At 47.6% G+C, this 27594-nt stretch overlaps 1 protein-coding gene across 3 annotated transcripts in view; it reads right to left on the bottom strand.

The window, feature by feature from the left end:
- LOC127580813 (plexin-A2-like) overlaps nt 1-27594 on the bottom strand; it is a 470755-nt gene that overhangs the window by 126112 nt on the left and 317049 nt on the right. For all 3 annotated transcript variants that reach the window (XM_052034725.1, XM_052034726.1, XM_052034724.1), the window contains exons 10-12: nt 17188-17388; nt 10464-10560; nt 7113-7303 (exon numbers count right to left, since the gene is read on the bottom strand). In XM_052034725.1, the coding sequence (XP_051890685.1) occupies nt 7113-7303; nt 10464-10560; nt 17188-17388 (489 nt within the window). The remainder of the gene's footprint in view (nt 1-7112; nt 7304-10463; nt 10561-17187; nt 17389-27594) is intronic.

Raw genomic sequence — 27594 nt, 5'->3', positions numbered from 1 at the left:
TTTCGATGAAAACGAGGTGTCTCGTGGGATTAGACAGCTTTTGCTCCACTTCTCATTATCCTGCCCAATCTGAATCCACAAATCAGTTGCGAATGAACCAGACCTCTTCAATTCACAACTCAAGCATCTTTTCACTTGGCATTTCTAGATCACGTTGTGACAATTAATCCAAGAACGAAGACACCTTCCCTTGATTTCTGGCCAGTCAGCGTTCCATTGTGGAACTTGTGGTGGTAACATCCATTTGTACACTGCTTGCCTCACAGTAAGCTGTCCAAGGCACTTCACAGGAAAGCTATCATACAAGATAAACTGAAAACAAGGCATGCAAGGGGGTATTGAAACAACCACAAGCTTGGTAAAAGGGGAGGTTTCATGCAGTTCCATAGGGAGAGGTGTCAAGGGGTGGAGAGGTTTAGGGAAGGAAGTTCAGAGTGTGGGGCCCAGACCACCAGTGGTGGATATTACAATTGGGAATTGTTAAGAGGCCAGATTAGAGAAATACAAAGATCTCAGAGGAGTCTTGGGTTATAGGGCTGGAGGAGAGAGCAGTGACAGGGAGGAGACCAGGGAGCTAGAGGAGATTATGGTGACAGGGAGTGGAGAACGACAGAGGAATCTGTACACGGGAATTAGAACTTTGGAACTATTATACCAGGGAGCCCTCGTATCCTGGGAGAAGAAGGAATGGGACTTGATCAATACCTCAGAAATGAATAAGTACCTGAACAGTTTCTTTACGTGCCACCAGGAGCAGAGAGAATCTTTTGTGATTGTCCTAATGCAGCTCATATTTTTAGCGGATAATCAGTTTTGTGGATTTGAAGGACTTACTGAACGGAATGTGAATTATTTGTGTAATTCAGGAGCCAAGCCAGAGGGTGGGACACAACATATGACTTCTGGAAATGTGCAGATGTTGTCTAAAGACAGGCTGGCGATTCACGTGATGAGAACTGAGACTGAAGGCCACATTGGGAGCTACTGCCTGAGAAATACATCACCCACCCCTCATCGTCACTGGGTCTGAAGCCTAGATCTCCCTCCCCAACAGCACTGTGGGAACACCTTCACCATCCACCTCCCCACACCCCCTCACCACACACCTCCCCACCACACACCCCCTCACCGTACCCCCTCACCACACACCCTCTCACTGCACACCTCCCCACCGCACCCCGTCACCACACCCCCCCCACCACCCCCCTTACCACGCTCCCTCACCCCACCCCACACCCCCACCACACACTCACTCACCACACCCCCTCACCCCACACCCCCTCACCACCCCCCTCACCACATGCACCCTCACCCCACCCCCCCTGACCACCCCCTCACCACACGCCCCCTCACCACACGCCTCTTCACCCCACACCCCCTCACCGCACCACCTCACCACACCCCCCCACCACACCCCCTCACCACACCTCCTCACCACACCCCCACCACAGACCCCCTCACCACACCCCCACCCCACACCCCCTCACCCCAGACCCCCTCACCGCACACCCCCTCACCGCACCACCTCACCACACCCCCCCACCACACCCCCTCACCACACCTCCTCACCACACCCCCACCACAGACCCCCTCACCACACCCCCACCCCACACCCCACACCCCCTCACCCCACACCCCCTCACCGCACACCCCCTCACCGCACCCCCCCACCACACCCCCTCACCACACCCCCTCACCACACCTCCTCACCACACCCCCACCACAGACCCCCTCACCACACCCCCACCCCACGCCCCCTCACCCCACGCCCCCTCACCGCACGCCCCCTCACCGCACACCCCCTCACCCCACGCCCCCTCACCGCACGCCCCCTCACCGCACGCCCCCCTCACCGCACGCCCCCCTCACCGCACGCCCCCCTCACCGCACGCCCCCTCACCGCACGCCCCCTCACCCCACGCCCCCTCACCCCACGCCCCCTCACCGCACACCCCCTCACCGCACACCCCCTCACCGCACACCCCCCTCACCCCACACCCCCTCACCGCACACCCCCTCACCGCACACCCCCTCACCGCACACCCCCCTCACCGCACACCCCCTCACCGCACACCCCCTCACCGCACACCTCCTCACCACACACCCCCCTCACCACACACCCCCCTCACCACACACCCCCCTCACTAGACGAACTGCCCCGGCTCAGGGACAAGACTCACCCCCCTCCCCCCACCACCCCACATCAGGAATGGGCTGCAAATGCCGACCCTGCCAGTAACACCCAGATCCTGCAACTGAAGCACCCACTGTAAGTGTGATTGTATCCCAGAGGGTCAAACGATTTGTTATAAAGCTGCACAGTTGGAGGAAATCAGCCCACAGCACCCGAGCACCGTCACTGCAGAGAAGAAACTGCTTCAAGGATCAGAAAGATCTGGCCTGCAGCGCAGACTGCCAGGAGCCAGGACACTCCATACTTCTTGTCAGCAGCCATGTGAAAAACTGAAGCATCAGAACATCTGGTCAGAAATCAGTGAAGTGTCATTCTGCACTGGCCCAAGAACATCTGTCTGATATCTCTCACCCAGCCTCAACTACAGGAGGCCAACGTTTCACTCCCACCCAGAGCACCAGCAGTAATGTGGCCTGTTGGTTCAGAATGGAGGCAGGATTTCTGGGCTTCGATGTACACTGACAGGAGCTTTGGGTGTTCAGTTTTGTTTTCTAAGCTGCAAATAATATGCAGTGGTGTGAAAGAAATAAATCCTCTAACTTGGATTACAATTATTCTTCCAATCATCAACCAGCCAACACATTCCTTCTACGATGCCAGTAAAAGACCGAGTAAATCTCCTATTAAAACGGGATATTTGTTTTTGTCATTTGAATTCAGCAGGCTTGGAACAATCTGAATTGACTCATTTTTATCCTTAATAAACGGGAACACCTTTTCATCATAACTCACGGTAAATCCCACAGGAGGATAAGCAGGTGGGCACTTAAAACGCACGGCTTGTCATTTAAAAAAAATCACTGCAAATGTCCATGACAAACTGTGCCTTAGTGTGTGTTTTATTGATGAAGATTAATGCATCCTAGATGATTGTATCTGGACTATCCGTCATACAAACTGTACATTTGATTTTTAGGTACTTTAATAATTTGAGATTTGCGCTAAAAATAATGAGAAGGATGTTGACAGAGATAGACAGTTATTGCTTGACACGGGCTCTCTCAATTAATCAGTTATGTGTTTAATTGATTTGTAGAAGATGTCTCTCCATAGCAGTGAATTATTGGTGTTCTTTGACAAGTATAAAAGAGCTATAACTCAGGACGGTTGCAGGTGAATGTGAGTAATGTCTGCCTAATGCATCTGTGCAGGAACACTATGGTTTACTTGTGAACCAGCTGTCTCACTGCAGCAGAACTCACTTACAGCTCACTTTAAGCCAATTTTACACAAGGCACAGAGTTGCCAGTTGTCAAGCGCTTATCCTGAGGAGTCACATTGAGCTGTTACATGCGTGCACGTACGTCAGGGATAGAATGACATGTAGGTGATGGAGCATGAAAGGACAGCAGGAACTGAACAACTCGCATCACCCCCAGATGAGGAGAGGTCACAGGTAGCTGTTGTCCCCAGAAAGACCCAGTGCTGAACTGGAACTGGGAATCATCTCCCAGTACAGCTTCTCATCTCATTCGCAGCTGAGCCACGATTAACCAAACTCACTGAGCTGAACGAGACTCCAAACCTGGTGAACTTTCCCTGTGTAATATAAACTTGCATTAATCCAACATTGCCCAGGCTGATCTGACTGGGAACATACAACAGGACAACACAGGAACAGGCTCTTCGGCCCACAGTGTCTATGCTGATCGTGATGCCAATCTAACTAATCCCATGCCATTTTAAGGAGGTTCGTAATCTATTGAGGGCTGGATCTGGTGTTCAGGGCTGGCGACCCAGAGTCAGAGTCAACTCCAGATACGACCTCTGGAAGGCCATTGCAAGCACAAAGAGGCAATTTTGGACTAAACTGGAATCACAGATGGACGCTCGACAGCTGTGGCAGGGCTTGCACAATATAACTTCCTACAGGGTGAGATCGGGGAGCACGAGTGGCAGTGACCCATCACTCCCGGATAAGCTCAATGCCTCCATGCACGCTTTGATACAGAGAACTATGACAAACCCACACGAGCCCCCACATCTCTGGACAACCCTATAATTTCAGTCTCTAAGGCTGATGTCTGGGCTTCCTTCAGGAGGGTGAACCCACAAAAGGCATCCAGTCCAGATGGTGTACCTGGCCGAATGCTAAAGATCTGTGCGGACCTACTGGGGGAGTATTTATGGACATATCCAACCTCTGGCTTCTGTGGTCTGGGGTTCCCACCTGCTTCAATAAGGCATCTATTGTACCGGTGGCCAAGAAGAAAGAGGTGACCTGCCTCAATGACTATCGTCTGGTAGCGCTGACATCAACCGTAATGAAATACTTCGAGAGGTTGGTGATGGCGCGAATCAACTCCTGCCTCAAAGATGACCTGGATCCTGGATCTACTCCAATGTGCTGACTGCCACAACAGGTCAACAGCAGGTGTGCTTTCTCTGGCCCTTCACTCTGCTCTGGACCATCTGGACAACAGGAACTTGTACGTCAGGCTGCTGTTCAGCTTGGCGTTCAACACAATCATCCCATCCAAACTCATCATCAAGCTTCAAGACCTGGGCCTCCGCACCTGCTTCTGCAACTGGATAGTCCACCTCCTCATCAGCAGACCTCAGTCAGTGAGGATTGGTAACAACACCTCCTCGCTGACCATCAACACAGGTGCACCTCAAGGCTGTGTGTTTAGCCCCCTTTGCTACTCTCTACACACATGACTGTGTGGCTGAGCACAGCTCCAATGCCATCTACAAATTCATGATGACACCACTGTTGTTGGATGAATCTCAGGTGGTGGAGATTCAGCTTACCGGAGTGAGACAGGACACCTGGTTGGGTGGTGCTGCCAGAACAATCTCTCACTGAGCGTCAGTAAAACTAAGGAGCTGATTGTTGACTTCAGGAAGGGGAAGGAGGGCAAACATGCACCAGTTTACAACTAGATGCTGGAGGAACTCAGCAGGCCAGACAGCATTTATGGAGAAAAACAGACGGTCACGTTTTTTCTCCACGATGCTGCCTGGCCTGCTGAGTTCTTCCAGCATCTGGTGGTTTTTTTTCACCCAGATTCCAGCATTTGCAGTCCTTTGTTTATCTATGCACCAGCTTACATTAGGGAATTGGCGGTGAGAGTCAGCAGCTTTAAATTCCTGGGCGTTGACATATCAGATGACCTGTCCTGGGCCCAGCACGTAGATGCAATCAAAAGGAAGGTGCGCCAGCGTCTTAACTTTCTTAGGAGGTTCGGCTTGTCACCAGACATACTAACAAACTTCTACAGATGTACTGTTGAAAATATCCTGACTGGTTACATCACGGTCTGGGATGGCAATTCAAATGTGCAGGAATGTAAGAAGCTGCAGAGAGTAGTGCACTCTGCCCAATACATCACGGGCACATCCCTCCTCACCATCCGGAGTATCTACAGGAGATGCTGTCTCAAGAAGGCAACATCCATCATCAAAGATCCCCACCATCCGGGCCGTGCCATCTTCTCACAGCTCCCATCGGGCAGAAGGTACAGAAGTCTGAAGTCCCCACACCACCAGGATCAGGAACAGCTACTTCCCCTCAACCATTTGGTTCTTGAATCATTCACTACCTCAGTATAGCAACACTATGACCACTTTACACTGCAATGGACTTGGATTTATTTTGTTCTGTTTTTTCTTGTATAATTTTGTACAATTTATGCTTAATTTATATTTTTCTTGTGAATGCTGTGTCTCTGATGCTGTGTGCCTGTGATGCTGCTGCAAGGAAGTCTCTCACTGCACCTGTGCACACATGGACTTGTGCAGATGGCAATAAACTTGACTTTGAAATGACAACAGCTTTAACGCAGGCACTTCCAAACCTGACCCACTTTTACTCTTTAAAAGGTTTTTGTACATGTGTGATCCTTTACATATCCACACCAGTCTCTACATAACATGATGCTTCAAACTAATTTCAGTACGAGGGACACAGATTCTAGAGCACACCAACACAAAGAGAAATACACACACACACACACACACACACACACACACACACACACACACACACACACACACACACACACACACACACACGTCTGGGAAGGTTAGTCATTGCATGGTAGATTATCAAAGTTGAGCATTTTCAGATTATTTGAATAAATTGCTGGAGGTTTTAGTGTTGCAAAGACTTTGACTCAATACCTCAGCTGTGATTTTGCTTATCCCCAATGTAGAACATTCGCCTTGTAGAGTGAGCACTGGGACCCGAAGTCAATATACAGCCGTAAGCTGGGACCCGAAAGTCAATCACCTCCAGCAAAGTTAATCCACTCCACAGAAATGCTTCAGTGCTGAAGCCACAATGCAAATTATTTTGTTGTCAAGTAAGGAAACTATGGACATACTTAAAAAATGTGTTTGTGTGCTGGGTCGATTAAAATGGCTGGTCTGGTTGTGACTATGGAGTCACCTTATGTAAAGTTCCTAGAGCTACATTTATATAATGAGCCAATCAATTTGAACTAATTACATTTTCCACTTTGAACAGAGTTTAATTAAAGTTTGTGCATCAGAGCAGAATAAGTGGGGCCAATGCTTGCAAGAGCTCACAACTGGCTGATCAGACAAGGTGTGAGCCAATGCACAGATCAGAATGGGAGGCAGTGTGCTGGTTGAATCACTGCACCAGGTGATTACAGAGCTCGGAGCAACCCACAGACAAGCTGTCTGGCACAGCAGTGGGATCTCATCAACACATTGTGCCATGTTTTTTGAAAGTTGGCAGCTTCTTTTCACTAAATAACAGAAAACTAAAAGCTAGGAAAATTGAGCATTATATTACAGGTTTCATATCAAATTGCACACGTTGTCAGGAATGAAGTTAGTGCCATTATTCTTTGAACACGGTCCGTGCACACAGGTACAAAGGTTACAAAGCCACCATCCATTAATCGCAAGGCGAGCGGGGAAGGGAACCTGGTGATCCGCCACTTACCTCTGTAATACGGGGGTTGGTGCACTTGACGTTTTTGCTGGCCAGGTGGAGCCACTGAGAGGTGAGGGTGGGGCAGTGTTTCCTCAGGCTACATCTCTGGTCAGACTGGCACCAGCCACACTCAAACTTCTGGTTTGCCTTCAGGCAGAGACCGCAGCTCTCTCTCAGTGCATCACACCTGTACAGGTGAACTACAGGCACAGGGTACAAGAACAACAGTGTTAGACTGTCTGCACAGGGAACACCGTCACTTAACTCTTCACATCCCAAACATAATTTATACAGATGTTGGTCAGAAGGATTAAATAAGGATTAAAATAATGACCAATGCTTAATGACCAAATCACTGAATCAGATAAACTGCTCCCTATCACATAGAATTGAATCCACACTGGAGACTGCCCTTCAGCCCCTGGAATCCATACTAGCCCCAGTACAGCATGCTTGTCGTCCTATTCCCCACAATGCTGAGTGTGGCAGCTTTCTGTGCATGAATTAGCTGCTGCAATTCCTACAAAGGATGGGCTAATTTTCTGGCTATTTTCCGCTAACACAGTCCCCACCACTGGCCATCCAAGCATTAGCAGAACTTGCTTGTAAATCACCTGAGACACGTGATGCATGATCACAACACTCTGCCCAGAGCCAGAATGATCAGACACAAAAGGAAGTCTCCCAGCCAATCACATCAGTACAATCACCAGCCTGATTGCCTCTGCGGTTTCAGAGTGGATTGCACAGTTGTGAAGCTTAATACTTACCAGCCCTTTCAAACAGCAAAAGCTCATCTGGAGAGGGAAGGAATCGGGTTTAATGATATCTAATAGCAGGACTTCTGTTAAAATCTGGAGGTGACAGCAGGATTCTGTTTGTGGAGCAATGTGAAACCTGCTCAGTAACAGTGACATGCATGTCATCTGTAGTGCAGTTACTAATGCAAGCTTGAAACCATGATTAATCATCCAGGCTTTGTACTTAATATTGATTAACCAACAGTTTGTTTTGTAAGTTAAACTTATGGAGGATGGGTGACTTCGACTTTCCACAAGTAAACCAGGAGCAAACTGCAGAGACCTCACAGCAAACAGGTCGGTTCCAGGCAACACCGTAAACAGGGAACGCAACCCGTCTCCTTATTTTTAAAATATGTCAACTTGTTCTTTCCAGATCATTTCAATGTGGAATAAAGGTACAGAGGACAAGGCAAAGCAAACAGAGGATAACGTTACACTCAGTGCATCTACATCATGGTCAATGCAAATTAAAATCATTGGACCGGTCACAGGGAGTGTTCGGGTGAACTGGATCAGTAACCTCACACTGGGAGCCACTGTAACATCAGCCTTGCAAAGGCATGAAGGGCAAAAACACAGGCAGCATCAGGGACAGTCACTGCTTAACTATGGGGGAAATCAATCCTTAACCACCTACCCACACCCTCCACACAGGGACGTGAGAAAATAGGAGGAGTAGCTCACCAAGCCTCCCGAACCAGTCCCACCATTCAGTGTGACCATGGCTGAGCTATGCTGGCCTCAACTCCTCTACTCTGCCAGTTCTCCATCACCCTTAGTTCCTCGATCTTTCAAATATTTATCTGTCTCCACCTTCAACATATCCAATGATCCGGCATCCATCACCCTAGGGGGCAGAGAATTCAAGAGATTCACCCCCTCTGAGAGAAGATATTTCCACACAGCTCAGTTTTAAATGACTGGCCCCATTGTTATATCCATAGTTATATCTCATAGTTATATCCCCCTGTTCAAGACTCTCCAACCAGTGAAAACATCCCAACATCTAACCTCTCAAGCCCCCTTAGGATTATATACTGTATGTCACCCATGATTCTTCTGAGCTCTAAGGAACACAGACCCAAACTGTCCAGCCTCTCTTGATAGGACAACCCTCTCATCCCAGGAATTAGCCCGGTGAATCTCCTTCGGATTGTCCCCAATATTACTACATCCTTTTTCAAGTAAGGGGTCCAGAACTGTGCACAGTGTTCCAGTGTGGTCTCACCAACACCCTGTACAATGTAACCAAACCTCCCGATTCAAAAACTCCAACCCCATTCACAATAAAGGCTAATATGGTGTTTGCCTTCTTAACACCTCGTTGGACCTGCCTGCTAATATTTTATGGATCCTGCACTAGAACGCCTCGATCCCTCTGAAGTTCCCTCAATTTCATTCTCTGTCCATTTAGAAAATAATCCTCTTTGATTCCTTTTACTGAAGTGTGTGACCTCACACTTCCCCACATTAAAGCTCATTTACCAGGCTTTTGCCCAATATCTACATCCCGTTGCAGAATCACAATGTCCCCATCACAACACACCCTGCCACCTATTTTCATATCATCGGCAAACTTGGAAACCTTACACTTTGTTCCTTCCTCCAGGTCATTAATGCAAATTGTGAACAATTGAGGAACGAGAACCGATCCCCAGAGAACTCCAGCAGTTACCCCCCTCCATCCTGTGAAGGGCTCACTTGTTCCAACGTTCTACGTGACAGTCAGTTTTCCATCCATTCCAACACCCTTCCTCCAATACCTGGGGCTGTTAATTTATGCACCGACCTTTTACGTGGCAGCTTGTCAAATGCCCCTTGGAAATCTCAATACCCTAGTCGACAGGGTCCCTCTCTATCGACTCTCCCCCACTCACCCAAACCCCTCCAGCCTGTCCCTCAGGGGTATTTGGGATCCTCATTCTTCACAGAATGAACATTTTTTTGGTGGGGGGGGTCAATAGGCTTTGAATTGATAGTTAATGAACACACATTTCTGCATTCCCTTCCGCCAGGTGAGGAGGCCACTCAGTCCGTCGACTGTTTGACAGCTCACAGAGCAATCCCACTCCCCACTCATTTCTCCTGTAACCTTTCCCCCACGTTACCATCAATTCCACATTCCATCTACACCAGGGACAACTTACAGCAGACAATTAACCCAGCAACCTGTACATCTTTGGAACGTGGGAGGAAACCGGAGCACTCAGGGGAAATTGACGCAGTCACAGGAAGAACGTGCAAACTCTACACACGCAGGTCATGAGTGAACCTCATCACTGCGGCTGTGAGGCACCAGCTGTATTAAAACAGCCTAATGTGTGAACAGTGAGTGCTCCTGGTGGGAAACAATGTGAAGGTTCCATCTCCATCTGGTGTATAACAACAACCCATCCCAGGTCAGGGCTGCTGGAACAGATGGACTGTCTGTGCATTCTCAAAGTTAGGTCAATCTCGATGATGGAACTTTGGTTCCGAGGCTGGAAGAAGCAGACCCTGGACCTCAGAAAGTCTACACAGTAAGGGGAACTCTTTGCTAAAACTGGTGCAGATGTACCTTTGATGTTTGCTGGGTTGTCAATGATGAAGTTTCCGTTCCACACCACTGAGAATTCGATCAACAGGTCACTGAGGTCCACTGCATCATAGTGATACTGAAACAGGAGTTACACACATAGGTTAGATCCATGGTTAACAAACGCCAGGGTGACCATCCTGCTGCTAACATTCTGAACCAAGCCAGCTGCAGTGGAAGATGTAGGACACCCACTGGGCTCTCACTGAGGGGTCCTCTCTTGTCCTGTCCAGTGACTTTAGAGAAAGACCAAAGTTTTCACATCCCAAGAACTAATCTGCTGGAACAAGAAACTCACTGAAGCAACTGAACCTCTGCATGGTCCCTATAAGCCAAGGATCAGATCCCAGCAATGTGGTGACATGAGGCTGTTGTTATGGCAACTGAGATTTAAACCAATCTGTTTGCAGTCGCCAAGCACCCCACTCCTGTTACACCTGGACAGTCCCCACCTCACCTGGACAGTCCCACCTCACCTGGACAGTACCGTCTCACCTGGCCAATCAGAACAGCCCGATCCCACTACACCCGGACAGTCCCAACTCACACACCAATCCCGACCCACCCAGTGAGGCACTGTCCCTCTTATCCAAGGCTTCATTTGATCAGAAGCAACTTTACTGGCATCAACACACTGCTACATCCACGTTCCCTCTGACAGAGGAGAATGTGGAGGAGGAAACAAGTAAAAGGTCACCGCACAACCTGGCAGATTAAGAGGGTGAAGGTGAATGATGCCACGATGTAAACACTGGTGTCTGATGCCCCTCCTGCCCCCACACTGGGTGCTGCATTGGAACTAACCAGCAGAGCACAGACCAGGTATTAGCCAGACACCTGATCTGGGTTCCCCTGATCTGGCTACTGGACATTCTCTGTTAGGCTTTAGTTCAATTTGATAATCTTACATTTAACAGAATTCAGATTTAGATCAGTTTGTTGTCACATCCACCAGGGTGCAATGAAATTCCTTGCTCGCATGAAGCTCACAGAGTAATCGGTGTACAAGTAATAATAAATACAGCAATAAATACAATGACGAGCACAAAACCACAGAATATATCCAATATAGCAAACTCAAACACATGGAAACTCTTTCCCAATTATTTACAGTTGATTAACTGTCTAATCATTTCTTCAGGCATCAACTTTTGGATAATATTTATGTCAAGGTGTCAAACCTAGAAGAATAACCTGAAAGCAGCTGTTCCTCAGCAGGTCCTGTGTACGTGTGACCCACGGTGAGTTCAGCTCATCAGTGAAGCCCAGGCTGACAGCTGCCGATAACTGCTTTCCCTCCCTATTGCATTGTGTCCTGCCAGTCTTTGAAGGACACGGAGATGTGACACATCTGGTTAAAGCCCAGGTAAGGGTTCTATCTCAGAGGCAACCATGCCAGGAGGGCAGTAGTTCTCACCTCTGTGCCTGTGTTCCCCAGTCAAGGGCTTTCTGTTCCTTTAATCCCTGCTCTGTACGTTTGTGAGCCATTAGATGCTCTAGCCTGAACTCCTAAAACAATGTAAGATATTAAGATAAAATATTTATTTATTAGTCACATGGACATGGAAACACACAGTGAAATGTATCTTTTGCATAGAGTGTTCTGGGGGCAGCCCGCAAGTGTCACCACGCTTCCGGCACCAACATAGCATGCCCACAACTTCCTAACCTGTACGTCTTTGGAATGTGGGAGGAAACCGGAGCATCCAGAGGAAACCCACGCAGACACAGGGAGAACGTACAGACTTCTTACGGACAGTGGCCGGAATTGAACCCGGGTCACTGGCGCTTTAATAGCGTTATGTTAACTGCGACACTACTGTGACCGTACTGTGTCAGTGTGGACAGCAGGAGCTGGGAGTCCACCAGGTCAAAGGCCATGGGTCCTGAGGTTCACCAAAGCCACCTCCACCAATCAGCTAACTTAAAAACTCAGCCAAACCTTTCTTCTGGATATTCCCAGGACTGGATGTTTTGGCAAAGTTTCAGGCACTTTAGAAGGTCTGTTTTGTGGTGTACATGGTAGTGTAGGATAAATATTTTTGGAAGTTATGATTGACTTGTGGTGACAATAGGCAGCTGTCCATCCCACTGCCGCCTTCCTGAGCCAACTGGGCCATATGTGGACACCCCCTGAGTAGGAAGTTAGGGAAAGTGATGGATTCTCCACCCTGTCCTGCCACATCTCACCGTTCTGTCACACACCTGGTGAGCTGGTTACCTGAACAAATGGCACAGTGACTGAGCTGCTGGCTCACAGCTCTAGCAACCTAACCCCTGGTGCTGTCCGTGTGGAGTTTGCACGTTCTCCCTATGACTGCGTGGGTTTCCCCCGGCTGCTCCCGTCTCCTCCCACATCCCAAAGACAAGCAGGTTGGTGGGTTAATCGGCTGCTGTAAATTGCCCCTGGTGCACAGGTGAGGGGTGGAAGCTGGGGGAGTCAAGGGGAATGCGGAGACAATGAATGGGATTGGTGTCGGATGGGTGTAAGTGGGCGGTTGGTGTGGGCGGTGGGCCAATGGGCCTGTTTCTATTCTCTGGTGGAATGAGTGAGGTTGCTGACTCTCTCCACAGATGCCACAGGACCTGTGAGCACCCCTGCGTTTTCTGTTTCTGGTTGAGGCCTGAACCAGTGGATTACATGCGTGTGTTAGATCTACCAAGGCAGCGCTGAATATGGACGTAGTTAATGTAGTGATTCTGGGATGAGAAGCCGATGGTTACAGATACCAAGGGCTGGCAGTTTGACAGCAGAACCAGCAGCTCATATACTGTCTGTACAGAAGGAAATTAGCCACCTTGCCTGGTCTATGTGTGAGATTTTTGTTCTAATTGTGCTATTTCTTGTAAAAATTGTGTAATTAATGTTTTTCTTGTGAATGCTGCTTGTCTGATGCTGTGTGCCTGTGATGCTGCTGCAAGTTTTTCATTGCACCCGTGCACACATGGACTTGTACACATGACAATACACTCGACTTTGACTCTAACCCACTGCAATGTGTCGGACCAACTACCTTGTGAACAGGTGATAGAACTTATAGCACAGGAAGAGGCCGTTCAGGCCACTGTCTGCATGCTGGGAATAGCTTTACTATCTCACCAGTTCAGATCACTTGGGGAAGGGCGTGAAAAACCCCCAGTGCCAGCGTCTCCTTGTCCTGTCAATGAACAAGGTGACTCAGTCAAGACCATGCCTTGCCAAACTTCAGGAGAATTAATTCCGCGCTATGGTGGGGTGGTGCCTCAGTTATTGGAACAGCAGCCAGAAGGTGAACCACCGATCTGGAGACAGGAGTTTACATCCCACCAACTGGGGAAGTTAAATCCAAGTCACTACATAAATGTGGAATTCAGAAAAATGTCAGTCTCAGTAAAAGTAACCACAAACTAATGAATTGTCATAAAAATACATCCGAAGGATGTGGAGGTTTTGGAGAGGGGGGGAGAAAAAGGATCACCAGGATGTTGCTTGGATTCGAGAGTATTAGCTATAAGGAGAGGTTGGACAGACTTGGGTTGTTTTCTCTGGAGCATCAGAGGTTGAGGGGAGGCCTGACCGAAAAATTGTGAGAGGCATAGAAAGGGTAGACAGAGTCTTGTTCCCAGGGTGGAGATGTCAAATTTGAGAGGCATAGGTTTTAGGTGAGAGGGGGAAGGTTTAAAGGAGATTTACAGGGCAAGGTTTTACACAGAGAGTGGTGGGTGCCTGGAATGGGCTGCCAGGGGTGGTGGAAGCAGATACAATAGAGGCATTTAAGAGGCTGTTAGACAGACAGATGACAGGCAGGGAATGGAGGGATCACAAGATCACAAGACAAGGGAGCAGAAGCAGGCCATTCAGCCCATCGAGTCTGCTCCAAGGAAGGGAAAAAGAAATGGGGAATGGGGAGAAAAAAAATAAAAAAAACCTATTCTAATCCCAATTTCCAGCCTTATCCCCATATCCCTTGATCCCCTGACTATTTAGATATCTATCTATCTCCTCCTTGAACGCCCCCACTGATCTGGCCTCCACTGCTGTACATGGCAAGGAGTTCCACAAATTCACCACCCTCTGGCTAAAGAAATTTCTCCACATCTCTGTTTTGAAAATGTACCCTCTAATTCTAAGATTGTGCCCTCTGGTCCTGGACTCACCCACCAAGGGAAACAGCCTAGCTACATCTGCTCTGTCCTTTCCTATCAACATTTTAAATGTTGCTATGAGGTCCCCTCATATTCTCCTGTACTCCAGTGAGTACAGTCCAAGAGCCGACAAACGCTCATCATACGTAAGCCCTTTCATTCCTGGAATCATCCTCGTAAATCTCCTCTGAACCCTCTCCAACGTCAGCACATCCTTCCTAAGATGTGGGGCCCAAAACTGCGCACAATATTCCAAATGAGGCCTCACTAGTGCCGCGTAGAGCCTCATCAACACTTACTTACTTTTATACACTATACCTCTCAAAATGAATGCCAACATAGCATTCGCTTTCTTTACCACCGATCTGACTTGGTGGTTAACCTTTAAGGTATCCTGCACGAGTACCCCCAAGTCCCTTTGTACTTCCGCACTTTGAATTTTCTCTCCTTCTAGATAATAATCTTCCCGCTTATTTCTGCTTCCAAACTGTACAACTGCACATTTCTCAACATTGAATCTCATCTGCCATTTCCTTGCCCATTCTCCTAAACTGTCTAGGTCTCTCTGCAACCTTCCTATCTCCTCAATACTCCCTACTCCTCCACCTATCTTGGTGTCATCCGCAAACTTAGCCACAAAACCATTTATTCCATTATCCAAATCGTTGATGTACAAGGTAAAAAGGAGCAGTCCCAACACCGACCCCTGCGGCACACCACTAGTAACTGGTAACCAACCAGAACGAGATCCTTTTATTTCCACTCTTTGCTTCCTGCCAACCAGCCAATGCTCCACCCATTCTGTTATCCTACCCGTAATTCCATGACCTCTCATCTTATTAATCAGTCTCTTGTGAGGCACCTAATCGAAGGCCTTTTGAAAGTCTAGATACACAAGATACGGGCCATGTGCAAGCTGATAAGATTAGTTTGGTGGCATCTTGGCCAGCAGAGACATGGTGGGCCGAAGGGCCTGTTCCTGTGTTGTATATTCTTGTTCGATTCCTTCTCTTTAAGACATAAAGACATAGCGTCTTTAACATAAAAACCATCCTACAGGAAAGTCATAAAGCAAGGTAAAGGTGCCATTGTGCTGTATGGAAGCTGGGCTGATGACACAGGTTTGGAGGGCATTGTAAAAGAGGAGAGAGAGGGCAGAGGTTCTGGGAGGGGTCCAGAGCTTGGTGTGCAGTTAGCTGAAGGCATGGCCACTGATGGCAGAGCAATGGAAATCTAGGACGATCAACCTGGCATAGAGAGGCACTAAAATGTCAGAGGTTGTGGGGTCGGAGGAGATCGTAGAGAGGGAGAGGTAAGACCAGGATGGGACCTGGAAGTGAGCATGGGAAACTTCAAACTGAGGTGTGAAGGGGAGCCCCACGTGTGTGTCAGTGAGCACACGCCACTCAGGCAAACAGTCAGTGGGAGCTCGACTCTGAGTGAGGGAGCCCAGCAATGAAAGAGTCAAACCTCAAGGTATGGATAATGGACGATGCCCTGATCCTGAAATTGAGGATTAACCAGCATTTTATCCATGGTAGAAGTAACAAAGATACTATCATCAACCTAATAAATAAAGTCAATGCCTTTATCTCATCGATTTTACTGAAATCTTGTATAGCAGCTTGTCGTTCTGTGATGAATAATGTTCAATAAATGTTTCCTGTGCTTGATTACACGTCCCAATCAGATGCTGACAGTGGACATGGAGAGGATGTTTTCTCTTTCGGAAGAATCTGGGACTAGGAGGGAATTCTGTATCCGATTAGCTGGCTCTCCCTGGATCCCATGCAATCCAACCATTTGGTTCTAGAACCAACAGGCAAAACCCTAATCACTACACTTGAGCAACACTATGATCACTTTGCACTAAAATGGACGTTTTTTGTTCTAATTGTGTTTTCTTGTAAAAATTGTGTATAATTCATATTTAACGTATGTTTTTCTTGTGAATGTTGTGTATCTGATGCTCTGTGCCTGTGATGCTGCTGCAAGTAAGTTTTTCATTGCACCTGTGCACACATGGACTTGTGCATCTGACAATAAACTCACCTTTGACTCGACTTTCGATCTCACTTCCTACTGCAGCCTATAGCACCTGTACCCTGGAACATTTAGCTGGCAGCCTGTCCCTTACGGAGGTTAAGAGGGCATATGACTGAGGTATATAAAATGATGAGGGATACAGAAATTGTAAACTCAGGAAACGTTTCCCCAAATCAGAGGTAGATAACATGAGGACATGGGTTCAGGGTAAGGGGGAAGAGGTTCAGAGGGGATCTGAGGTCCTTCACCCAGAGAGTGGGGAGTACCCGGAACACCCTGCCTGGGAGGGTGGGTGAAGCTGGGTTACTTACAGCATCTAAGAAGTGTCTCGACAAAGCGTTTTGGCATAAAGGGCTGTGGACCAAATGCTGGGTGATGGGGATAATACATATGGGCACTCACTGGTCGGTGTGGACATGTTGGGCTGAATGGCCTGTTTCCATGCTGTAGGATTCTGTGACTCGATGAGCAATGCTTGGCGTGGCTCACTGAAAGTCTGATCTACACCTGATGAGAGCAGGAACAACCGACTCACCGAGCTGTTCTGACACTGAACACTGGAGCTGTTGAACCGCAGAGCTGGCACTCGCTGGCTCACCCCCTGCACACTGAGGATACACTCGTACCCCCGTTGCCCAGACTGAGGCTGTGGAAGATTCTGGGCTTTCAGTGTGATCGGCTTCACTTCTCCAACTGGGATAAGAATCTCGTTCGAGGGCACCAGCTGTGGACAATCCTAAAGAGGAAGGAATGGAGGAGAAATCAGAGCTGATCTGTGAGTAGTGGACACCTGAGTACATTGATCAGTCTGTCAGCCTCACTCAACCTGTGTCTGAAGGTGGACTCCAGTCACCACAGGCGTGAACACACTATCCAGTCCGTCACTCCAGCATGGTGTGTGGAAGGTCTTCCATTGCCAGACGTGCAGAAACAATGCGTCAGGATTCAGCCATCCTTCAACCCAGCTCCACCATCTTTGTGCTGAATCTTCTACCTCAGCTCCATCTTTCTGTCCTATCCCCATATCCCTCAATTCCCTTAATACTCAGGAATCTATTGATCTCTTTTCTGGATCCACGCAATGACTGAGCCTCAACAGCCTCCAGGGTAAAGAATTCCAACGATTCACCACCTCTAGCTGAAGAAATTTCTCCTCATTTTTGTCCTTATTCCTTCTCTGCATCTCTAAGAATTCTGTAAGTTGTGATAAGGACACTTTTCATTCCTCTAGTCTCCAGATAATACAGCCCCAGCCTGCTCCTTGTTTGGCAAACACACCATCCCAGGAAGCGGTGTGGGTGAATCTTTGGTGTACCTGCGTGTTGGCCTTCAGTACTTGTATCCAAGGACAGACGAGTCCTTCGAACATCAATACTACCCAATCCCTCACCCTGCTTTTCGGGGTTGTGGAGTTGACCTTACGTTTGCTCCACATACTTGCGCACTGACTGAGCCTGTCTGTATCCTCTTTACAACCTCCTCACTACTCACAATCCCACCTGGAGTTGTAGTTAGCAAACTTCAGAAATCCTTCACAGGACACCCATAAATCTGAGGTGGATCAGTCAGTTTGACAACAATGTTTAATGAAAAAAGGCATCAGAAGATCACCAAAAGATTCTCTCGACTTACATTCTTTTAGGTGATGTTAAATTATCACTAAAGCAACTGCACTTTAACAATAACCCACTGGTACTAAACATGTTGGATGCCACAATGTGTAACTGAGAGTGCACAGACTATCTCTGGGTTGTTCTGCATCACTCTGGAAATGGTTAGAACACACTACGTTTACAACATTGGAATACTTTCTACAACCAGTGTCTAAGCAAATGACAGAGCAAGTAGTTAAAGCGAGTAACACCTCTATATTCTCAAAACACATATCAACCAAATACTCTTATCAAAGTCTTGGGTTATCTGTCAGAACAACAACTCCCAAGTGGTCTCTAACTTCGATAAGCAGCGTGCTCTATCATCTCAGAGGAATGCATAGTCTTCTAAATTGCCTTCTCTGTCCAGATGCAAGGTAAGATTTCAGTGGAGACATTCACTGAAAATCTGATGTGTAAAACCGGAGCGACACAATGGCTCTGAACCAGGAGACTGGCCAGGATGTTACATGGGACGGAAATTTTCAGTTCTGAGGAGAGGCGAGACAGACCAGGTTTGTTTTCTTGGAGCAGAGGAGACTGAGGGGACAAAATTAGGAGAGGCAGAGGAAGTGCAGATAGTTGTAGAGATGTCTGACACCAGAGGTTGTGGGTTTAAGGTAAGGAGTAAGTGTTTTAGAAGGGATGTGAGGAAGAACTTTCCCCTCAGAGGGTGGTTGGAATCTGCCTGAGTGAGTGGGGGAGGCCGGGATTTGGCCCCAGCTATTCACAATCTGGATCAGTGATTTGGCTGTTAGGACTAAATGCCATATTTCCAAGTTAGCTGATGACAGGGAAGTTGGTGGGACTGTGAGTAGGGAGAAAGATGTAAAGAGGCTGCAAGGGGTTCTGGATAAGTTGTGCGAGTGACTGAGAAGCAGCAGATGGAATATAACGAGGAAAAATGCAGGTCCCTTGACAGGTGCGTGAAGCAGAATGGCTGGTATTTGTTAGATGGTGAGAAGTTGGTGGTGTTGATGTCACAGGGACCTGGGTGTGCTTGTACACAAGTCACTGAAGGCCAACACACAGTGCAGCAAGTGACCAGGAAAGCAGATAGTATGTTGTTATGAGTGGATTTGAGTACAGCGGTAAAGAAGGCTTACCCACTTGTACAGGACCTTGGTGACCCTGGCCCAGGTTTGGTCTCCTTAGATATCTTTATTAGTCACATGTACATCGAAACACACAGTGAAATGCATCTTTTGCGTAGAGTGATCTGGGGGCAGCCCGCAAGTGTCGCCACGCTTCCGGCACCGACACAGCACGCCCACAACTTCCTAACCCGTACGCCTTTGGAATGTGGGAGGAAACCGGAGCACCCGGAGGAAGCCCACGCAGACACGGGGAGGACGTACAAACTCCTTACAGACAGTGGCCAGAATTGAACCTGGGTTGCTGGCGCTGTAATAGCGTTACGCTAACCGCTACACTACTGTGCCACTACTGCTACCCTACCCAAGAAGGAGTGTACTTGCCACAGAGGGAGTGGAGAGTAGATGGACTAGACTGGTTCCTGGAATGGTGAGTTTGCCGTATCAGTGATTGAGCAGATTGGAGCTGCACTCTCAAGAGTTTAAAGAATGAAAGGTCACATTGAAACAAATAATTGTTGCAGGGCTCAGCAGACAGGATACAGGGAGGAAGTTTCCTCTGCTGGGGAGCCGAGAACTGGGCTCACAGTCTCAGAGTAAGGAGTAAGATGAGGAGAAATCATTTCATCAGAGGATGGTGAACCTGTGGAATTCCCTAACATGGAGGTTCAGTCACTAAGTTCACTCAGAATAGGGATGGATTGAAGTTTGAAGGGAATCAGGGATGTGTGGACAGTGCAATAGGTCAGTCAGCTGGCTGAATGTTGGGGCAGCACTGAATGCCCAGTCACCTCCTCCTGCTCGAAGTTCTTATGAACTGTTTCATTGTAGGAAGATTGAAATCTACTGGGGCCTGCTGTATAATCCCAGCAAAAATGTATTAAAGAGGATGGAAACAATTTTGTCCACATCTGGTAAATGTTATGTACAATTCAATGAAATTTCCACCCGCAATATACCCCAAGTGCAAACCATTTTTTTCCATTTTGTTTTCCCTGAAGCTGGTATTAAGTATTCTGTTAGTGGCACATTGTTTTAAAGGTCTGTGGTGAAGTCTGTGACTGACAGCCTCGTTGGGCTCTCTGCACCAGTCTTTGTTTTGAAAACGTTCATTGTGTGAGCGCTCAGCCCTTTTCCCCACAGCCTTGTAGAAGAGGTTTAGGTTCTGGTCGGCTGAAAGAGGCAGCAGAACCCCTCCCTCCCACTGACCTTCAGCTGTGCTCAGGGGACTACTGTGTGGTCCAAAGTCCTCTCATTTCAATCCACTCACGGAGCAGAGCCAGTGTAGGAGAGCAGCTACATTTGCCCGTTCCATCCTGAGCATTACAGCAGCCATAGTCTAGGAATGGTACAGAACAGAAACAGGCCCTTTGGCCCAACCAATCCATGCTGACCACGATGCTCACCTGAGCCAGTCCCATTTGACTCAGTTTGGCCCATATCCCTCTAAACCTTTCCGATCCATGTACCTGTACATGTGCCTTTTAAGTGTTGTTGATGTACTTCCTCAGGCAGCTGGTTCCGTGTATGTACCACTCTATGTGTGAAAAATCCTATTAAATCTCTCCCCTCTCACCTTTAACCTGTGCCCTCTAGTTCTTGATTCCCCAACCCTGGGAAAAAGACTGTGTGCATTCACGCTATCTATGCCCCTCATGAACCATGACACAATGAAAGCTTGTGTCTTGAAGCTCTGTAGAACAGCAGGAAGACCACCTGTGACCCACAAAGCAAAGCTCCTGAAGGAACTCACTGTCATGAGAAGCAGAGGGAAGGGAGTGGTTGGTTGAGGAGGCAAGGGGGAGTGTGGACACTGGCTTGACGCAGGAATGGACAACTCCTCTGGCATTCAGCTTTCCCTGAATTGGAGAAGTCAGCGCCAGAGGCAGAACGTATTGTGAAACTGGAGATCCCTGAAATCTGAAATAAAGACAAAATGCTGGAAAAACTCAGCAGGTCAGGCAGCACCTGTGGAGAGAGGCACAGGTCTGACAAAGGGTCCTGGAAGTGAAAAGTTAACTGTTTCTCTATCCAAAGATGCTGCCTGCCCTGCTGAGTGTTTACAGCATTTTCTATTTTTATTGTGAATTAATGACTTTTTAATGTGCATTTATCTACCCAGTGTCTAGTACCAGGACAGAGTGGTGCCTCTGCTAATTCACAGACTGGATGAAGATCCTCTATTCCACAAAAGGCATTTCTTTGGAGAACCCAGCACTGGGGCTAATCACTAACTGGCAGGGCTGAAAGCAGCTGGAAGAGACATCACTTCTGAACCACACTGGGTGACTGTGGGGTGAAGCTCTTTTGTACGAAGAGTCAAAGCCCAACACCAATTTTCGAGCAGCTGGCACTCAGGAGGGAGCATCGGACAACATGGTGGCAAAAATTGTGGTCAAGTGCTCGCTTCCCCAGCACAGGGCTTATTCCATCTGTGTTAGTAGGATATCACCAAGGCTGTCTGCATTTGTTGTTCCTGTACCTGGATCTCGTCCTTCACGGCGTCATTCAGTGAGGGCAAGGGCTCAGGTTCAACGCAGCTAGTTAAAATATCACCAGTGGTGTCTGGTAACGATAAACATTAACCTCAGTTTGAACCAGAATATTTCAGCTGAAATCCAGTCTGTGATGAGAGGTCACAGGGAAGCAATTAAACTGCGCCGTGTGTTTGTGCATCTTTCACTGCCACAATAATAGAATTACCCTGTTGATGAAATAATCGGTGGATTTCTGCATCCAGTAACCAATTACAGAGAGATTAACAATTTCCCAGTGAAATGTGGTTAATCCTCCAAAGAATGAGGCTTTGGTGTTCAGTTACTAAGAGATGCAACTCATGAGATGCTGGTTTTGACAGACTGACAGTTTTTGAGTGATCCCTGTCTCTCTCTGTCCGTGTCTGTCTGTCTCTCCCTTTCAAAACCCCAGTCTTCTGTGCTCAAAGTTGCTGCTGGCTCCCCGAACCCCAACACACAGCCCCCATGGTCTGGGCTGTCCTGGAGCTGCTTCTTCCCCCTTGGCACAGGTCTGTTGGTGAGTTTGGTCAGGTAAGAAGCTGTACAACGTGTGGCTCCCACCAGATGGATGGATGAAGGCCGTTCCAGGTAGCATGAGCACACAAAGCAAGAGAGAGCTACAGCTCCTGCATTATCCTTTATTGAGTATAAGAGTCAGGAAGTCATGTTGCAGCTGTACAAAACTTTGGTTAAACCACACTTGGAGTATCGTGTGCAGTTCTGGTCGCCCCGTTACAGGAAGGGTGAGGAGGCTTTGGAGAGGGTGTAGAAGAGGTTCACCAGGATGCTGCCTGGATTAGAGGGCATGAGCTACAAGGAGAGGTTGGACAAACTTGGGTTGTTTTCTCTGGAGCATCGGACGCCGAGGGGAGACTTGATAGAAGTTTATAAAATTATGAGAGGCATAGATAGGGGAAGCATAGATATGGATAGAAAAGTATAGATAGATAACACATCAGAATCATTTCCCCAGGGCAGAAATGTCAAATACGTGAGAACATGAATTTAAGATGAGAGAGCGAAAGTTTAAAGGAGATGTATGGGGCAGTTTTTTTTTTACGCACAGAGAATGGTGGGTGCCTGGAACGGGCTGCCAGGGGTGGTGGTGGAACAGATATGATAGATAGATAGATAGACAGATAGACACATGAAGCCATAGATAGATAGATAGATAGATAGATAGATAGATAGATAGATAGGCAGGCATGGTAGTGTAGCGGTTAGCGTAACGCTTTACAGTGCCAGCGACCCAGGTTCAAATCTGGCCACTGTCTGTAAGGAGTTTGTACGTTCTCCCCGTGTCTGCATGGGTTTCCTCCGGGTGCTCCGGTTTCCTCCCACATTCCAAAGACGTACAGATTAGGAAGTTGTGGGCGTGCTATGTTGGCGCTGGAAACGTGGCGACACTTGCGGGCTGCCCCCAGATCACTACGCAAAAAGATGTATTTCACTGTGTATTTCGATGTACATGTGACTAATAAAGAGATCTTATCTTATGAATGTGCAGGCAGAAGGGATGAGTTTAATTTGGCATTGTGTTCAGCATAGAGATTGTGGGCTGTAAGGCCTATTCCTGTGCTGTACTGTTCCATGATCCCTGCCAGGAATTAGCTTCACCATTTTACAATGGCTTTTACAGAATTATAATGGCTGTGCTTCATAACACCACAGTCCTACGGTATCTGCCTGCCCACACTGGTCACGGAGAAAGGGAGAGACTGCAAGGTTCAGTTACTTTCATTGACTGGAGAAGGCAGTGTAGGAAGGGTCAGGAGCAGGGAAGCTCCCAGAGTAACAGGAGTCTGAGGCCAGCAGCAGCACCAAGATATAAGGACCAAGATTACTAAACAACCTTCTGAAGGGCCACACAGCCATCAGCGCACAAGATATTTTACAAAGAACGAAAAAAACAAACAAGCAGTGTGTTGATTTAGATGGTTCTTCAAGGTTTGACAAATAAATGTTTGTTGGAGATGATTCAGAATTCCACAAGGAATCTGCTGGAAAGCACATATTCCTGTGCATTGAAGGAAGGCTGGTGGTGTCATTATCTTTGACAAAAGCAGAATCCAATGTTAGCATAAATTTCCATAAATTAACATAACTGCAATACTTCTGACAAAGCCAACTCACTCTACAACGGTTTGGGTTTGTTTACTTTGGCATATGTTCCACCAGTAGTACTTAGTGTTTAATTATTCTTTGCCCACATTTACAGCCCCTACATGCTCAGTAGTGCTTCTGCCACTTTCTACAAGCCGTAGCTGATCGAGGGTAGGGGTCTAATGAGCCAATCTGCAAACACTCAAAATTGCCCATAACAGCACATTCCCAGCGCTCCAGGTTATCTGGTTCCTTTACTCTAAGGAAAGAATTGCAACCATCTAATGCTCTGGCTGCTTCCTTCATCTATGCTGAAACCCTCTCCTCTCTTTCGAAGGCCCTACAACATTTACCAATAGTTGTCTGGGAGCAGGTTGTTGACCCTTCCTCGGACCTTTCTCCTGTTGTTACTCTCAGGTTATGTGCTCCCCATGAGCGGAAAGTTGACAACCACCCTGATGCCTTGGCCAAGATGTTCTTCAACCTTGAAGATCAACGTCACGCATAAAGCCATTCAGAGATGCAGCATCACTAACAGAACACAGAACAGCACAGGATCGGGCCCTTCGGCCCAACATATCTGTACTGAACACAATGCCAAATTAAACTAATCCCTTCTTCCTGCACATGATTCATATCCCTCCATTCCCTGCATATTCATGTGTCTGTCTAAAAGCCTCTTAAATGCCACTATTGTATCTGCAGATTGGTGGAAAACTTTGAGTGCCCACCTCGCAGATGGTCCAGGATTAAACAGACTGACACATAAAACCTCATGGATTTTACCCGTCATACTGGGAGTCCCTTTATCGAACACATCGTGTGGAGTCACAGAGTCATCCAGCAGAGAAACCACCAGTAGACACTGATCCTGATTGCCAGCATGGGACCTGTAGCTGACTGTATCTTGGTGTTACCTCCTCCATCCCCTCAGGCAGTGTCCCAGATTCCTACCACTCTCTACCTGACAAAAATCTTCCTCCTAGTTGGGACGTGGAGTGAGAACAGGAGAATTGAAAAGAGGTGAGTCTCATTGCTTGCATGGGAGATTCACTTGCAGGAACTTAAAAGAGGTAAAGTCAGCTAATTGTTAGTTAATAGGTGATTGGCTAATTATCAGCAGCCAATAAAAAGAAGCTAGGGTCTAGTAGAGTGGCCATTTTGAGAGGGGTTGCTGCCCACTGAAAGGGCTTTGGTGAGAAGGGTGTGCAACACTAAGGTGAGGATAGTTCTTGTTTGTTTCTTCATTTTCCCTCAAAACTTTTTAGTCGTGGCAGGTGAGCTCAGACCTGTGCCATGCTCTCCTGTGCAATGTGAGAACTTGGGGAGGCTGCCAGTGTCCCTGATGACTATGTGTGCAGGAAGTGTGTCCAGCTGCAGCTCCTGACAGACTGCATGATGGCAATGGAGCAGTGCATGGATTTGCTTTGGAGCATCTGTGATGCTGAGAATGTTGTGGATGGAATGTTTAGTGAGTTGGTCACACTGCAGTCTAAAGGCCTGGGGAATGGGTGACCACCAGGCAGAGTAGTAGCAGGAAGGTAGTGCAGGAGTTCCCTGTGGTCATCTCCCTCCAAAACAGATATACTACTTTAAATACTGTTGGGAGAGATAGCTCATCAGGGGAAGGCAGCAGTAGCCAGGATCATGGCACTGTGAGTGGCTCTGCTGCACAGGGGGCAGAAAAAAGAGTGGCAGAGCTCTAGTGGTTGGGGATTCCATGGTAAGGGGAATAGACAGAAGCTTCAGTGGCTGCAAATGGGACTCCTGGATGGTGTGTTGCCTCCTGGGTGCAAGGGTCAGGGATGTCTCAGTGGCTGCAGGGCATTCTGGAAGGGGTGGGTGAACAGTTGTTGTAGTCATTAAGGAAGAAATAGCAAGACATCTGGATAGAAGTGGTTCCATTGGGCAGACACAGCATGGATTCAGGAAGGGCAGGTCCTGTTTGACAAACTTACTGGAGTTCTTTGAGGATATAATGAGTTCAGAGGATAGAGGGGAACAGGTGAATGATTTCCAGAAGGTGTTCAATAAGGTGCTGCATAAAAGACTTATCCATAAGATAAGAATGTATGTAATTTTGGGTAATGTATTAGCACAGATAGAAGATTGGTTAACCAATAGAAGGCAGAGAGTTGGGAATAAATGGGTGTTTCTCTGGTTGGCAATCAGTGGTGAGTGGGGTGCTGCAGGGATTGGTGCTGGGCCTACAACTGTTCATGATATACATTAATGATTTGGAAGAGGGGATAGTGTAGCGTGTCTAAGTTTGCTGATGATATTAAATTGAGTGGAAAAGCAAATTGTGCAGAGGATGCGGAGATATAGTGTAGATAGGTAAAGTGAGTGGGCAAGGGTCTGGCAGATGGTGTACAATGTTGGTAAATGTGAGGTCATCCACTTTGGAAGGAAAACTATTTAAATAGTGAAAGATTGCAGCATGCTGTTGTGCAGAGGGACTTGGGAGTGCTTGTGCATGAATTGCAAAAAGTTAGTTTGCATATGCAACAGATTATCAAACAGGCAAATGGAATGTTGGCCTTCATTGCTGGAAGGATTGAATTTAAGAGCAGGGAGGTTATGCTGCAACTGTACAGGGTACTGGTGAGGCTGCACCTGGAGTACTACGTGCAGTTCTGGTCTCCGTACTTGAGGAAAGATATACTGGCTTTGGAGGTGGTGCAGAGGAGGTTCAAGTAGATTCTGGAGATGAGGGGGTTAGCCTATGAAGATGAAGTTGCCTGGGACTATACTCGCTGGAATTCAGAAGAATGAGAGGGGATATTGTCTATCCTTTTCATAATTTTATACATTTCTATAAGATAAGAGGCAGGAAGGTTGGTTCCACTGGTAGGTGAGACTAGAACCAGGGGACATACAGTGGCCTCAATATTTGGGGGAGTAGATTTAGGATGGAGATGGAGAAACTGCTTTTCCCAGAGAATATTGAATCTGTGGAATTCTCTGCCCAGGGAAGCAGTAGACACTACCTCATTAAATATATTCAAGACACAGTTAGATAGATTTTTGCATACTAGGGGAATTAAAGGTTATGGGCAAAAGGCAGGTAGATGGACCCCAGTCCACAGCCAGATCAGCCATGATCTTATTGAATGGCGGAGTAGGCTCAACAGGCCGGATGGCGGCCTCTTGCTCCTGTTTCTTCTCTAAACTACTAACTCCTCACCTTTAACCTACATCCTCTGCTCTTAGATGCCTCTGCCATAGGGAGAAGTTTCTCAGGGATTCCCTAAATGAGGGCGCATGCATTCTACTACTCTGCACTGGACACCATTCAATATTCACCCTGCCCAATCACTGATTCCCAACAGCAGGATGCAGAGTTTCCCAGGTGCTGAGCCAACCCTCTAGTCCACTGTAATCAGTACCAGCGAGGAGACCCTTGGGTTCCCTGCCAGAACATGTGACTGATTTGATGAAAATGACCAGGAGATTCAGGGGTTAACTAACCATAAACACAAAGACTGGAAACAAACCCACCTCTCAGGAGGAGACCTCAGCATTGGATAGCCCAACAAAAAATCTCTGGACCTGGCTGGCAGGAGGAAACCACAAC

This window comes from Pristis pectinata, chromosome 20, assembly GCF_009764475.1.
Source record: "Pristis pectinata isolate sPriPec2 chromosome 20, sPriPec2.1.pri, whole genome shotgun sequence".
NCBI lineage: Eukaryota > Metazoa > Chordata > Chondrichthyes > Rhinopristiformes > Pristidae > Pristis > Pristis pectinata.
The sequence above is the reverse complement of the archived record's forward strand: the minus strand, read 5'-3'. Positions and strand labels throughout refer to the sequence as shown.